At 38.2% G+C, this 13,633-nt stretch overlaps 1 protein-coding gene across 2 annotated transcripts in view; it reads left to right on the plus strand.

The window, feature by feature from the left end:
- Cops2 (COP9 signalosome subunit 2) overlaps positions 1–12,232 on the plus strand; it is a 30,600-nt gene extending 18,368 nt beyond the window's left edge. For both annotated transcript variants that reach the window (XM_038330420.2, XM_038330421.2), the window contains exons 7-13: positions 464–638; positions 1,174–1,352; positions 1,445–1,497; positions 4,519–4,616; positions 8,189–8,271; positions 9,364–9,422; positions 10,217–12,232. In XM_038330420.2, the coding sequence (XP_038186348.1) occupies positions 464–638; positions 1,174–1,352; positions 1,445–1,497; positions 4,519–4,616; positions 8,189–8,271; positions 9,364–9,422; positions 10,217–10,361 (792 nt within the window). In that variant the 3' untranslated portion in view covers positions 10,362–12,232. The remainder of the gene's footprint in view (positions 1–463; positions 639–1,173; positions 1,353–1,444; positions 1,498–4,518; positions 4,617–8,188; positions 8,272–9,363; positions 9,423–10,216) is intronic.
- The last annotated feature ends 1,401 nt before the right edge of the window (positions 12,233–13,633 follow it).

Genomic DNA, 13,633 nt, shown 5'->3' on the forward strand with positions numbered 1-13,633 from the left:
CCTGTAACCCCAATGCTGGGAACAGGGACAAAAGATGAATGATCGCTGGGACTTGGTGTCCACCAGCCTAACTGAATAAACAGTGACCAAACACTGACCTTCAGGTTCAGTGAGAGACCCTGTCCAAGAGACAAGGCAGAGTGGTGACACCTGATGTTCTGCTGTGCCTGCTCACAGTCATGCACTTAAGGTGCACATACAGGTTTCCTTAAGTGAATGGGTGAATGTCTCTTTCTTTAACGAATATTTTATACTCATAAAAACTTCTGGTGCCCTTTTCCCTATCCAGTAGGAACATAGTAAAAACATATGAAGGCTCCTTTGGTCACTATACAATTAGTCATGATGCAGTAAAATCTGTAATGAATTTCTACACAGAGAGGATATAAGGTTCCCGGGTTATTGCCAATAAAATTTACTCAGTTGTCCTTGCATTCTCTTTTGTCTAAAATATTTTTCCTAGACTGATGATGGAGAAGATGACCTGAAGAAAGGTACCCAGTTATTAGAAATCTATGCTTTGGAGATTCAAATGTACACGGCACAGAAGAACAACAAAAAGCTTAAAGCACTCTATGAGCAATCACTTCACATCAAGTCTGCTATCCCGCACCCGCTGATCATGGGTGTCATCAGAGGCAGGTTTGGGTGGGAGAGAAGTAGAAGGGACGGTACTGGGAGGCACTGCATGGGACCAAGTGGTTCTTAGTTTGTTTGTTTTCCTGACCATAAATGGTAAAGTATGAAAGTCATAGTGTAATCTGTTAGAGGTTAGTATGGGTCCCTTGTTTCAAGAAGGTCACAGTAGTAAAGGTACTATTTTAAAAAGTCACATTACCAGTGTAACACTTGTGATTTGTAATGACATAAAAGATTACTTCCTATTCAGTAGAAGCAGTAAAGATTTGCAGTGACAGCTGGTCTTCAGTGAACTCCTTTATGGGATGAATGTGTAAAGCCTGGGTATAGCCCGGGGCTGCCATGCAGGATGTACAGTTAAACGAATCCTGGGCTACAGCCATGCAGGACATACAGTTAAACCCAGCACTGCTTGGTGGCTACCTTGCACAACATACAAAAGCCAATGCAGTTGCCTTCATTTGATTTCCATAAATTAATCTCATTACTGCAGAGCTGAAAATGTTCCTTTTTCTCTTGTTTTATTCTTTATAGAATGCGGTGGTAAAATGCACTTGAGAGAAGGTGAATTTGAAAAGGCGCACACTGATTTTTTTGAAGCTTTCAAGAATTATGATGAATCAGGAAGCCCCAGACGAACCACTTGTTTAAAATATTTGGTCTTAGCGAATATGCTAATGAAATCAGGAATAAATCCATTTGACTCGCAGGAGGTATGCCTAATTTCTTCAGTTCTCTTCTTAGTTGATTAATACTCTTTCAGTACACATACATAATTTGTTTTTGTTTTGTTTTTCTTTGTTAGGCCAAACCGTATAAAAATGATCCAGAAATTCTAGCAATGACAAATTTAGTAAGGTAAGATTTATGTTTCCCAAAGCAAACTTCTTTAAAGCAGCTCACAGAGGGTAGGGGGCAGAGAATAGTTGGTGGTCAACTTCTGTTGTTTTCGCATGCTTGTGTAAAAGACACAAAGGTTCATGTCATTTTATCTTTTGAAGCCATTGTGCTATTTCTGGTAGTCACAAACTATGTATAAAGTCTCATTTGGTTTGTTGTTTGTGTTTGTTTTTTCCTTGTTTCCAGTATGGGAGAGTAAACCCAGCTGCCAAGGTTTGCCTTGAACTTGTAATCCTACTGCCTTGGCCTCTTGGAAACCTGTACCACCAGGCCCAGCTTGGTTTTCTTTTTTCTTTATTTGTTTTTTTATTAACCATTTGTTTGTGTATGTGACATATATAACAGTTTTAACTAATTGTAAATGTCTCAAAACTTTGTTTCTTAATATTAATACCTCTGCCTACCTTAAGTCTAAAATTGTGAATTGGTCCAAGATAAATCAAATAAGTAATAAGAGGTATAAAAAGCATGCTTTCTCAATACCTTTAATCCCGGCGCTTGTGGGGCAGAGGTGGGAGGATCTCTGTGAGTTTGAGGCCAGACTGGTCTGCATAGTGAATTCTAAGCCAGTTGGGGCCACATAGTGAGACCTTGCCTCAAAAACAGAAAAAGAAACATTAATTGTAATCATAAGTAAAACTCAAGTCTTTGGGAGAAGTTTTGCTATAAATACCTTACATTTTACATTAATATATTCTTCCATTGCTTGCATTTTAAATTTATTTACATGTTTGTTGAATCAGGTTTGGATTTTTTTTGTTATTGTTTATTTTGTTTTGTTGGTTGTAGTGATAGGAGCAGCAGGCCACTTCCCTCCACCCGGCTAGCTTTACCCGAAATAATTACACGGAAACTGTATTCATTTAAACACTGCCTGGCCCATTAGTTCCAGCCTCTTATTGGCTAATTCTCACATCTTGCTTTAACCCATATTTAGTAATCTGTGTAGCACCATAAGGTGATGGCTTACCGGGAAGATTTTTAACCTGTGTCCATCTCGGAGAGGAGAGCTATGGCGTCTGCCTGACTCTGCTTTCTTTCTCCCACAATTCTACTCTGTCTACTCCACCTACCTAATTTTCTGTCTTATTAAAGGGCCAAGACAGTTTCTTTATTAACCAATGAAAGTAACACATAGACAGATGACCCTCCTCCATCAGTTGGTTTTTCAAGACAGGGTTTATCTGTGTAGCTTTGGATCCTGTCCTGGAACTTACAGAGATCAGCCTGCCTCTGCCTCCTGAGTGCTGGGATTAGAGACGTGCGCCACCACAACCCAAGTCAGGTTTGTTTTAATTGTGAAAGAGCACTTCTCCAATCTTATTTCAAGTGGTTTAATTTTATACATTTGTTACATTATCATGAGCTTATTTGACTACAAATGTAACATTAGAAATATTTTTAAATATGTTTTAACAATAATTTTTTTCTTTTTTTGAATTTTTTTGGGGGGGGTGGTTCAAGGCAGGATTTCTCTGTGATAACCCTGGCTGTCCTGGAACTTGCTCTGTAGACCAGGCTAGCCTTGTACACACAGAGGTCTGCCTGTCTCTGTTCCTAAGTGCTGGGATTAAAGGTGTGTGCCACCACCACCACCTGACAAGAATACTTTTAAAATATTTTGTTTATGGCATTGGCTTGGTAAACATCAATTAAAATGAAGGAAATAATGAAAGTTTTTATTAGAAATTAATGTTACATTAATTGGCTAAGTACAATAAAATGCATTAAAGAATTGCTTTATTACAACTTAAGAGAGTAATAATTGTGCTGTGTTTATTATGTCTCATTATCCCAGTGTATCATCTACAGTGAAACTCAAAAAGTTACTGTAATGATTCACTTTTAACCAAACAAGTAAATAAAAATAAAATTACCTAATGGGAAAATCTCTTAGTTAAAATATAGGTGTATGTAAGGTAAAATATATGTGCAATGTTTTCACTACTTGAAAATGCCTCCTGTTGTACATTACAGTGTATTGGGGTAGGTAAGAAAGTAATACTTCCTAATTTTATCTTCCTAGTCAGTTGCCAGCAGACTAGAGGAAAATATTTGCTGTTGAAGTACTTGAATCACCTGCCCCTAACATGAAGTTACATTGCGACCCAACAGATGGAAGCACAGCAGAGGGCGTGCAGAATGGTTGATGATATGTCTTACATAGAAAGCACACAGTGGTGCCATATCCAGAAGGTTGGCTTCTTCCTTCTCAGCACCTTAAGCAATCCCATAGTGCCTTACACAATTGTTTGAAGAGTAGGTGTCAGATCCCTAAGGAGAGATATAGACATAAATCAGCCTGTGGCCTTCTGCAACAGGGGGTTCCGTCTCTGTGTCCTCTGTGTGTGCTCATTTGGCATTCCTGTCACGTGTGTTTCTGCTAGATAGGTTGGTGGGATTTTAAGGCTAGGAAGGTGTGAGAGTCAAGCCTTTTGAAAAGTGTTTGCAGTTGCTGGTAGCTTTCTAGAAGATAAAAATTAGGAAGCTGTATTTTCCATATCTTCTTCAGAAAGGATGTGCTCTCTTATTTGAAAGGCAAGGCCAAGTTCCTTTGTTCAATAATGTGCATGAAACCTAGTTTCTTTCATTAAGAACAATTAAGGATCAGAAATGCACAATTTAATTGAAAACACCAACTAATATAATAAACATTTTATTATCAACTTTGAACAAAACAAAGATTTGAGATTATCTTAAATTGCTAATGTATCTGTATAACATCCCCTCCCCCAAACAGAAAGATTCATTTACTCTTTCCTTTAGAAAACAAATAAGCCTTAAGGTTTTGGGGGAAACTTGTTTGTGTGGTGTTGGAAATGTTTTTTGGGAGGCTATGTATGTGTATTTTTAATTCTGACTTCTGTGACAGAAACATTAATAAACTTGGGTTCTTGCACATAAGCATTGAGCAGATTCTGGATTATGATGTGACATATTACTTCATATGTGGCAACATTTATACTTTTTCTTTGTTAGTGCCTATCAGAATAATGACATCACTGAATTTGAAAAGATTCTGAAAACAAATCACAGCAACATCATGGATGATCCATTCATAAGAGAACACATTGAAGGTATGTAGTTGGCTGCTTGAATTTGATGTTGTCAGGTACATGCTTCTTAATGGGGTTACATGCAATTAAATTGCCCTATCAAAGGACAGAAGTATTTCTAAGTGCTACCATGATAATATGAAACTATATATCACTAGCAAACTTCATATGAATACCAGGTCTGCACATAGCTTTCATTTTCCTTTACCTTTTTATTCTAATGTAAATATTGCTGTGATTTGATTATTGATGCTTAGATTTATACCTAGTTTTTAAGGTTTGTCAAAAGCCTGTGAAAATACACTGCTACCCATAGATGATACTGAGATGATTTTCCTCTAGAGCAGAAGGTAACCGTGGGAAGTATTCTTAGAGTGGGGAAATGAGACTTAATAAGTTCTGCTAAATTGCCACAGACAGAAATTTTCTCTGTGTTTCTGTGTCGGAGCCTCTGACAGCTCCAGTGCTCTGTTAAAAACTATTGAGGGCCAGGCAGTGGTGATGCACACATCCCAGCATCAAGAGGCAGAGGCAAGTAGATTTCTGACTTTAAGGCCAACCTGGTCTACAGAATGAGTTCGAAGACAGCCAGAGCTATGTCGAAAAACAAACTTAAGAACTATTGAGGGTGCTTAAATGAATATTAGGAGCAATCTACTAAATATTTAAATGTCAAATGCATCAGAAACTTTTGAAAAAGCCATCAGAAGTAATCTCTTGTTCTCTACTTTGCATTTTTTTCATTCAATAGATTTTTATTTTTTGTTTTTTGTTTGTTTTAGTGGGTTTTTTCTTTTTATTATTATTATTATTATTATTACAAATTTTCACCTCCTCCCATTTCCCTCCCCCTCACATTTGTATTTCTTTTGTGAGTCTGGGATGGTACTGAACTTTGAAAATACAGAAAAATATAAAAGCATTATCTGTGAACTCCTTTCTAGTCATAAATTTCTTTTGAAAAGACAGTTGTGTGTGAGGAATTGTGTATGGAGCAGGCATAGTGGTACATCCCTTTAATCCAGCACTAGGAAGGCAGAGGCAGGTGCATTTCAGTGAGTTCCAGGACAGCTATGGCTTCATAGTGCAGATTGTGTATGGGAGTCAATGGAAGTGTAAGGTGTAGTGCACTAGATTGTGGTAACCCTAGGCTGGGTGATTCAGCCAGGATGCGTCAGAACTTCTCAGGGTATGGTGAGTGCTGAGTGAATGATGAACTGTGGATATTTTAGAAGAATTGCAACATAAATATAATCAGAACCAGAAACTGAGAGAAGCATCCAGGCTGCTTTTGCCACACCAGGATTTTTAAAATAGGAACAACTTGTGTCTTTACAAAGCAAAATGGTTTGGGAAGGTAAATCGTGATGGAGGAGAGTTATCTGTCTGTGTTTCTTTCATTGGTTAATTAATAAAGAAAACTGCCTTGGCCCTTTAAGAGACAGAAAATTAGGTAGGTGGAGTAGACAGAACAGAATTGTGGGAACAAGGAAGTAGAGTTGGGGAGACGCTTCAGGCAGTCTCCATAGGGAGTCTCCGTGCTTCTCCTCTCCGAGATGGACACAGGTTAAGATCTCTCCTGGTAAGCCACACCTCGTGGTGCTACACAGATTACTAAATATGGGTTAAAGGAAGATGTGAGAATTAGCCAATAAGAGGCTGAATATAATGGGCCAGGCAGTGTTTAAAAGAATACAGTTTCCGTATAATTATTTCGGGTGTAAAGCTAGCCGGTGGCCGGGTGGCGGGACACAGTCCTGCCGCTTCACACTACAGATTGGCGCTCCAACGTGGTGACTAAATCCACTTAAAAACCTGAGAGGGCTTTAAATAAAGGAGAGAGAGAGTTTAACACAGCTTTTTGCTGTTTGCCTGGACATGCTGTAGAGAGATCTGTTTCCGCAATAGCGGCAGAAAAAAAAAAAAAAAAAAGCTGAGTCATTTTAAAACGCGGCTTCCTGGTGCTCTGCCACCATGACTGAGGCAGTAGCAGCTCTGGCTCTGCTCCGCCATGCTAAACTGTTCTGACCTCAGGCAGGTCTATCGTAATTACCATAATAACAGCGCAGTTAAGGTTTAGACTTGGCTGAAAACAGGCAGTACCATATTACCTCTACATGGCGCAACTTAAGTTTTTAAGAAGTGCTTAACCTTTTAAGAGTGCTCCTGGATAGTAAAAAATTACAGATTCACAATAGGAAAGATTCAGACATAGAAGGCCTTTAAATGGGTCACAATGTTGGATAAATGTGCGTAGGCTTGAGAGCGAAAGAGAAGAAAAAATATAGAAAATAAAGTTAATGCCTTTAAAAAAAAAAAGGTAAAGCCTTTAAAGAGACAGAATAAAGTAAGTGATAGAGTAAATATAAGCCACGTAAAAATGGAAAATTCACAGAGAGTCTGGATTATGTATTTTATTGTGTTTTCTTTGAAATTTTTGACTGTAAAGGAGCTAAATACAGAGAGACATTTCATTATATGGGCTGCCAGTCTAGACCAGAATGGACATTTTAATGGTATGACTTCAGGATTTGGATCTAAGAAATTATGCTTTGGAAAAGAGTTTCTTCTTTTGTTTTCACAGAGGACGAGACTCTGTGGATTGCTTCTATCCCAATATGGTATGATAGACCACGCCCTCCTGAAAGGTTGCTATGAACATCTTCAAAAAATTACTTCACTCAACTGCCAACTGAGAGGAACCTAGCACACAGGTTACACCATAAAAGACCTAAATAACAGCGCCCCCATTCAGCAGGAAGCAGTTTGGAGAGAAAAAACTGCGCCCATTTTCCCAAATATTGCTTATAAATGTTCTTTTACATTTAAAGGGGGAGATGATATAGATATGAATTTGCATTGGTATAGATTTTAAGGTCAATTTTGTTATATGTATATGTATTTCTGATCTTGATTAAGCTATTGTGATTGTAGTTCATTTTAAAAACTGTAATGTATAATTAGGAAATATAGGTTGTTAATGGATAATCATTGATAATAGTTAAGCTTGTAGTCATGTTATTAGATTTTCTAGATATGTAGAGATATATTTCAGTTAGATAGACATTCTTCATATCTTTCAAAGACTGCAGAATATATCTGTAGTGTGAAGCGGCGGGACTGTGTCCCGCCACCCGGCCACCGGCTAGCTTTACACCCGAAATAATTATACGGAAACTGTATTCTTTTAAACACTGTCTGGCCCATTATATTCAGCCTCTTATTGGCTAATTCTCACATCTTCCTTTAACCCATATTTAGTAATCTGTGTAGCACCACGAGGTGTGGCTTACCAGGAGAGATCTTAACCTGTGTCCATCTCGGAGAGGAGAAGCACGGAGACTCCCTATGGAGACTGCCTGAAGCGTCTCCCCAACTCTACTTCCTTGTTCCCACAATTCTGTTCTGTCTACTCCACCTACCTAATTTTCTGTCTCTTAAAGAGCCAAGGCAGTTTTCTTTATTAATTAACCAATGAAAGAAACATAGACAGATAACTCTCCTCCATCAAAATCGTATAGTTAATTAACATGGCTTGTACTTAAATGATTCATAAAGACATTCACAGTGTTATTTTTTTCTTTGTCTTTCAGAGCTTTTACGAAACATCAGAACACAAGTGCTCATAAAGTTAATTAAGCCTTACACAAGAATACATATTCCTTTTATTTCTAAGGTATTTGTGGATTTTAGTGTTTGATTTCTGCCTACACTTGCAGTATACCTAGCTTTTTTTTAAGTGACTAACTTGGACTTGTAGCATATTCTACTTGTTTTTTAAGTAGAATATGATTTTAGGGTTCAATTTGGAACTGTTTTGAAACATGGATTTCATGTTCCCTAATCTAACTTCTTACAGTGTATGTGTGGGGGGAAGGGGTGTGTGTAAACTCATGTAACACTGTATAGCTGAGGATGTTCTTAACTCCTGATCCTCTTGTTTCTGCCTTCCAAGTGCCACCATGCCCACCCAAGACTTTAAATTTAGTGTGAGTTTTTCAATGTTATTTAATGGAAATTGCATTAACAGAAAAGATTTTTAACGTATGGGAGGAATTGCGTATCTCTCCATCTTCTAAGATTCCCTTTTTCTCAGACAGAAGAGAGTGGAGCATTAACAAAGTTCCAGTCCAACCACTGCAGATGTAGAGTGGCGTGAGCCCCAAATGTTAGAAGAGGGCTGAGGGCATAGCTCAGTACAGAGCACTTGCCTACCATGAACAGGTTCATAGTGCTTCAGTCTCCAGCACCAGAGGGAAAAGGATGACAGAATTAACTTTTATCATGCTCATATTCTAGAAAATATTCTGATGTGGTGATCGTTTTATTTAAAAATCTCAAGCTAAGTCTGGAATCATAAATCTAATCCCAGTTGTTTAGGAGATTAAGGTGGGAAGATTGTAAACTCAAAACCTGGCTAATTTATTGAAACACTATTTTAAATGTGGGGGAAAAAGGGTTGGAAATAATCTCTTTGGTATGGTGCATATGCAAAACCCTACTAGGTTCAATGACCAGGAACATTCAAAAAAAAAAAAAAAAAGATCTCTTCACAGATGGGATGGTAACTCAGTAAGAGGGCACTTGCCTGAGTGTATATGGGGCCCTAGCTTAAATCACTGTCCTGGTAAAGAAGGGGAAAAGATGAAACTCCCTTTATTAATGTTTCCTTTCAGTGGTGAAGATTAAAGGCAAATGATTATGTAAAGTCAGGAAGTCTTTTTTAAATGTTAACTGGTGAATTATATAATGAAATCTTTTGTCTTAGGAGTTAAACATAGACGTCGCTGATGTGGAAAGCCTGCTGGTGCAGTGCATACTGGATAAGTAAGTACTTTGCTGGGTTTTTATTGTTGTTTTGGTTTTTAGTGTGTGTCTGATATGTGCATATGAATGAGTACAGGTACTTTTGGAAACTATAAGAGAGTGTTAGATCCCCTGGAGCTGGAATTTCAGATGGTATGAGCCACTGAGCATCTAAGAAACTATTGACTGAACCAGTGATATGACTCAGCAAGTTAAAGCACTCACAGCAGAACCCTGACAACCTGAAACAGAGCCCATGGTGCACCAAAAGTTGTACTCTTACCTTCACATGTGCAATGTGGCATGCACACACCTCTTTTTAACTTAGAAAAAGAAATAGTAATTATTTTCTGTATTCTCTCGCTCTCTCTCTCGCTCCCTCTCTCTCTCTCTCTCCCTCTTGCTCTCTCTCTCTCCCCTCTCTCGCCTCTCTCCTCTCTGATTTATTATATAGACCAAGTTGCCCAATTCTGCCTCTCAGGTGCTGGGTTTAAAGTTACCCACCATGTCCAGCCTATAGGTGTAAGCACTCTGTTACAGAACAGTTTGGATGTTATTAAAAGTAGTATGCTTTGAAAGCATGGCCGGTATCATTACCTTTCATGATGTAGATCGGTCTAGTGAAAAAATGATAAAGCTGACATCTAGTGTCTTTTTAAGACATGAATAAGGCACTGTAGTGTAACTAACAATAATACTAAATTCACTCATTACAAGTAGGCAAAAAGTTTGTATGTTGTATGTGTTGGTGGTGTGTTCTGTGGAATGTGCTTAGCAGAAATGAGTGGAGACTTTGTTTTCTTATTTGGTTCCAGCACTATTCATGGCCGAATTGATCAAGTCAACCAGCTCCTTGAACTGGATCATCAGAAGAGGGGTGGTGCCCGATACACTGCACTAGATAAATGGACCAACCAACTAAATTCTCTGAACCAGGCTGTGGTCAGTAAACTGGCTTAACGGAGAGCAAGCTTTGCAGGCGTGCTTAAGGCATCAGTGCAGAGATGTGATCCTTAAGGACTGGAAAGGCGGAACTCCTGTGGGTTGGTGTGTCCTGAAAGTGGTTGGAGTTATGGCAGAAGTGCTTTTTTGATCAACTGGTTTGTGTTTTGCTGCTGCATTTATCCCAAGAAAAACAGCTTTAATCTCCAGAAGAAAACCAAAACACCATGGGATTTATGCTGTGTTGACATCTTGCCCTAAACATACAACACCGTAGTAATCTGTCATGGGCAACATGACCAGAACGAAGATTTTTGTCATGATTTTAAACACACTGACACGCTACTGTTGGTTAAATTTAAACATGTTGTTCCTGCAGAAATTCTCTCACAAATAACCTGCAATAACTTGAAATTCATACCCTTTTGAACACTTCCTTTTCTCATGTATAAATGAAAACGTTTGCTGCATTTTGCAAAATGTCAATTCTCCAAAAACGTGTCCATCTATTTCTGTCCTTGCAGCTAGTAAAGGTTAGATGACCGTCCTCACAGTGGCACACTGTCACCTAGGGCTCAAGCAGCAAAATAAACAGTGCAGCTCAGAAATTGGAGCTTGGTTCTTGATGTGTTTTTATTACATTTGGGGTTGCTCTTTTGTTTAGTACCTTAGAAATTTCAGATTATTTTATCTTCAGTTAAGATTTAAAAGCCTGAGAGCAAATAAGTTATTTGTTTTCAAGTTTTTAGAAATAGTGTTTAAGGATAAAGTAAGAACTACTTTCTAACAGAGCCCTTGCATAGCACTTATTTTGACGGTGATACTTTAAAGGATTAAGATTTCTTTTTTTAAGAATGGTATTTCTTTTAAAAAGAGTACATAGTAACTCTCAGAATGTCACTTTAAACAAATATGCCAGAACATAGACAGCGAAGTGAATGTTACCTGCATAGTGACCATGCTAGAAAGTTATTTTCTAATGTCAGCCACCAACCATTGTTTGCTCTTTGAGAATTGCAAAGTTAATTTAATGCGCTATTAACTTTGTGTTTGTACCTTGTTCAAAAGAGTATTAACAAACTTGTCTGTCTTCACCCTTATTTGGCACCAAATACCAGTTTCAAAAAAAAAAAAAAAAACCTAAATTTAGATAATACAGAAAGTATGCAGATGGCTTTGAAAGCAATCCCAAAATAATTTTTAAGTATTGTGTGCAGTGGCAGTATAGTTAACAGTGAACTGTGGCCTTCATGGTGACAGAACTCGGCTCATTTGAATGTATTCAGTTTGGGATGTACTTGTTCCTTTTCTTTTTTTTTTTTTTTTAAGCTCACATTATATAGTGTCAAAAGAAGGAACTAAGATTAACACAATGTCCTTGGTTTTCCTATTGCTCATTATTATGTAAACAGTGAGTGGCAGTGCAAAGGAAGGCTGTGTGACTGAAGAGTGGCAACCAAGAATTTTGATCATTAAATCAGATTTTATAAACAGTTAGAAAGAGCATGGACTTAAAACAAGGCATGCTTATTTGGTTTTGTCAAAATTTTACGAAAATATGTGATATATATTTATACTAAAACTATATAATCCTTAGATTTAGGAAAGCAGTCAGTTCATGTCTAGCAGAATAAAGCAGTATTAAATACAGATATAAGGTGGAAATTGTAGAAAACCTTGAAAGAAGACAAAAGACAAAATGTCAATGGTAGGGAATAAAAAGTTAAAGATATTCTAAAAGTATGTGTATTTTCTTCTCTTCTACATAAATCATTTGTGAAAAGTGTGCTCGTTTTTTACAGGAGTGATAATAATTAGGATTTATTTTTCCAGTACAATTTGGAGACCCTTTGTTACCCAAATAAAAATGACAAGTTTCTGTGCCTGTATCAGGTGTGTGCATGTGACAACCAGAACTCAGAGGACCTCGGTAACGTGTGCTATCCAGCTTCTGAAGTGCCCAGCTCTGCAGCCTTCACTGCTCACAGCAGTGTGCCTTAGTCTCTAGAAGGCAGGATTTTGTTATCCTGTGGGGATCTGGGCCAACTCTGTAATGACAATGACAGTTGGATCGTAAACTGTAGCTCCATGCAGCTACATCTGTGTATCAGTCCCACAACATGGGTAATGGTCTAACTCAAATTGAGATTTTCTTTTCTTAGGGATTTTTCCATGTGTCAGTTTTCATAGGGTTGAAATCTCACTGTTTTACATTCATCTCGTGTTGTTAAATTCCTAAACATGGTTGAATACTCCACACCAGTCAAAGGCATCTATTTAAGGTATCTGCCCCAGTCTGAGGTGTCTACAGCGGTCTGGGGTATCTACAGTGGTCTGAGGTTTTCAATACAAGAGCTGATTTCTGTTTCTCACTTGCTCTTAAATTAGCATAAAATTGTTTATTCTCACATCTTAATGCAACATAACTTTTCCATGATATGAGAATAGCTGTTCTAAGTGCATGAATCCCTCTGGCTGAGCTGAGAGCCTGGTTTCGCAGTGTGGTAGTTGAAGTGAAGCCCCTTTCCATGAGCTGCTGGTGACAGGGTATGCTGTTGGTTACTTTATGTAAAATGTGTGTCTCTGGCTAAAAACACCTGCTCTTGGTATTCACAGACCAAAGTTCGTAACTATAAGACTGCAGTTCCTCAGTAAACACTGGCAAGTGCACAGTAGAGTGACTGAAGAGAAAGACCTCACAACTATGCACATCATTTCTTTAGTAAACCTGAAAGGATTTCGATTATTCTTCAAAATGAGTGTTGACAGTATAAAGCAAAATTTGGCATTGTTCATTCCATGAGATTTTTGACTGTAAAAGTCTGACATTCTTGTCGCTCACACACACACTAAGATCTCACGTTGTAATGGAACTCCACATCCTCCTGCCTTCCCACTGCAGTGCTGGGAGTCGAGGCCTGCAGTGGCACACCAGGTTCTCTAGCATCTTGAAAGAAACACCATTTGAGCTAAAACACAGGACAAAACTAAGATTTGCCATTAGCTGTCAGATGTCAAGCCTCAGAACATGAGTTACAAGGCAAATTTGAGGCTAGCCTTGGCTACAGAATGGAGCTACCTCAAACCAAAATAGAAAGTCCACAAAATCTCTAAATTTTAATTTGTTCCCAGATGCCTTTATTTCAGAATCAAAGTAATCTCAATCACTGAGTGGGGAGTCTTCATGAAAGGGCAGGAAAACCCCTTCCCGTTGTAGCACCATTTACTTTCACATCTGCCACACACCCCATTTGGGATTGAGCAATGGAGATGGGACAGAAAATGTGAGC

The sequence above is a fragment of the Arvicola amphibius genome, chromosome 5 (assembly GCF_903992535.2).
Source record: "Arvicola amphibius chromosome 5, mArvAmp1.2, whole genome shotgun sequence".
NCBI classification, from domain to species: domain Eukaryota; kingdom Metazoa; phylum Chordata; class Mammalia; order Rodentia; family Cricetidae; genus Arvicola; species Arvicola amphibius.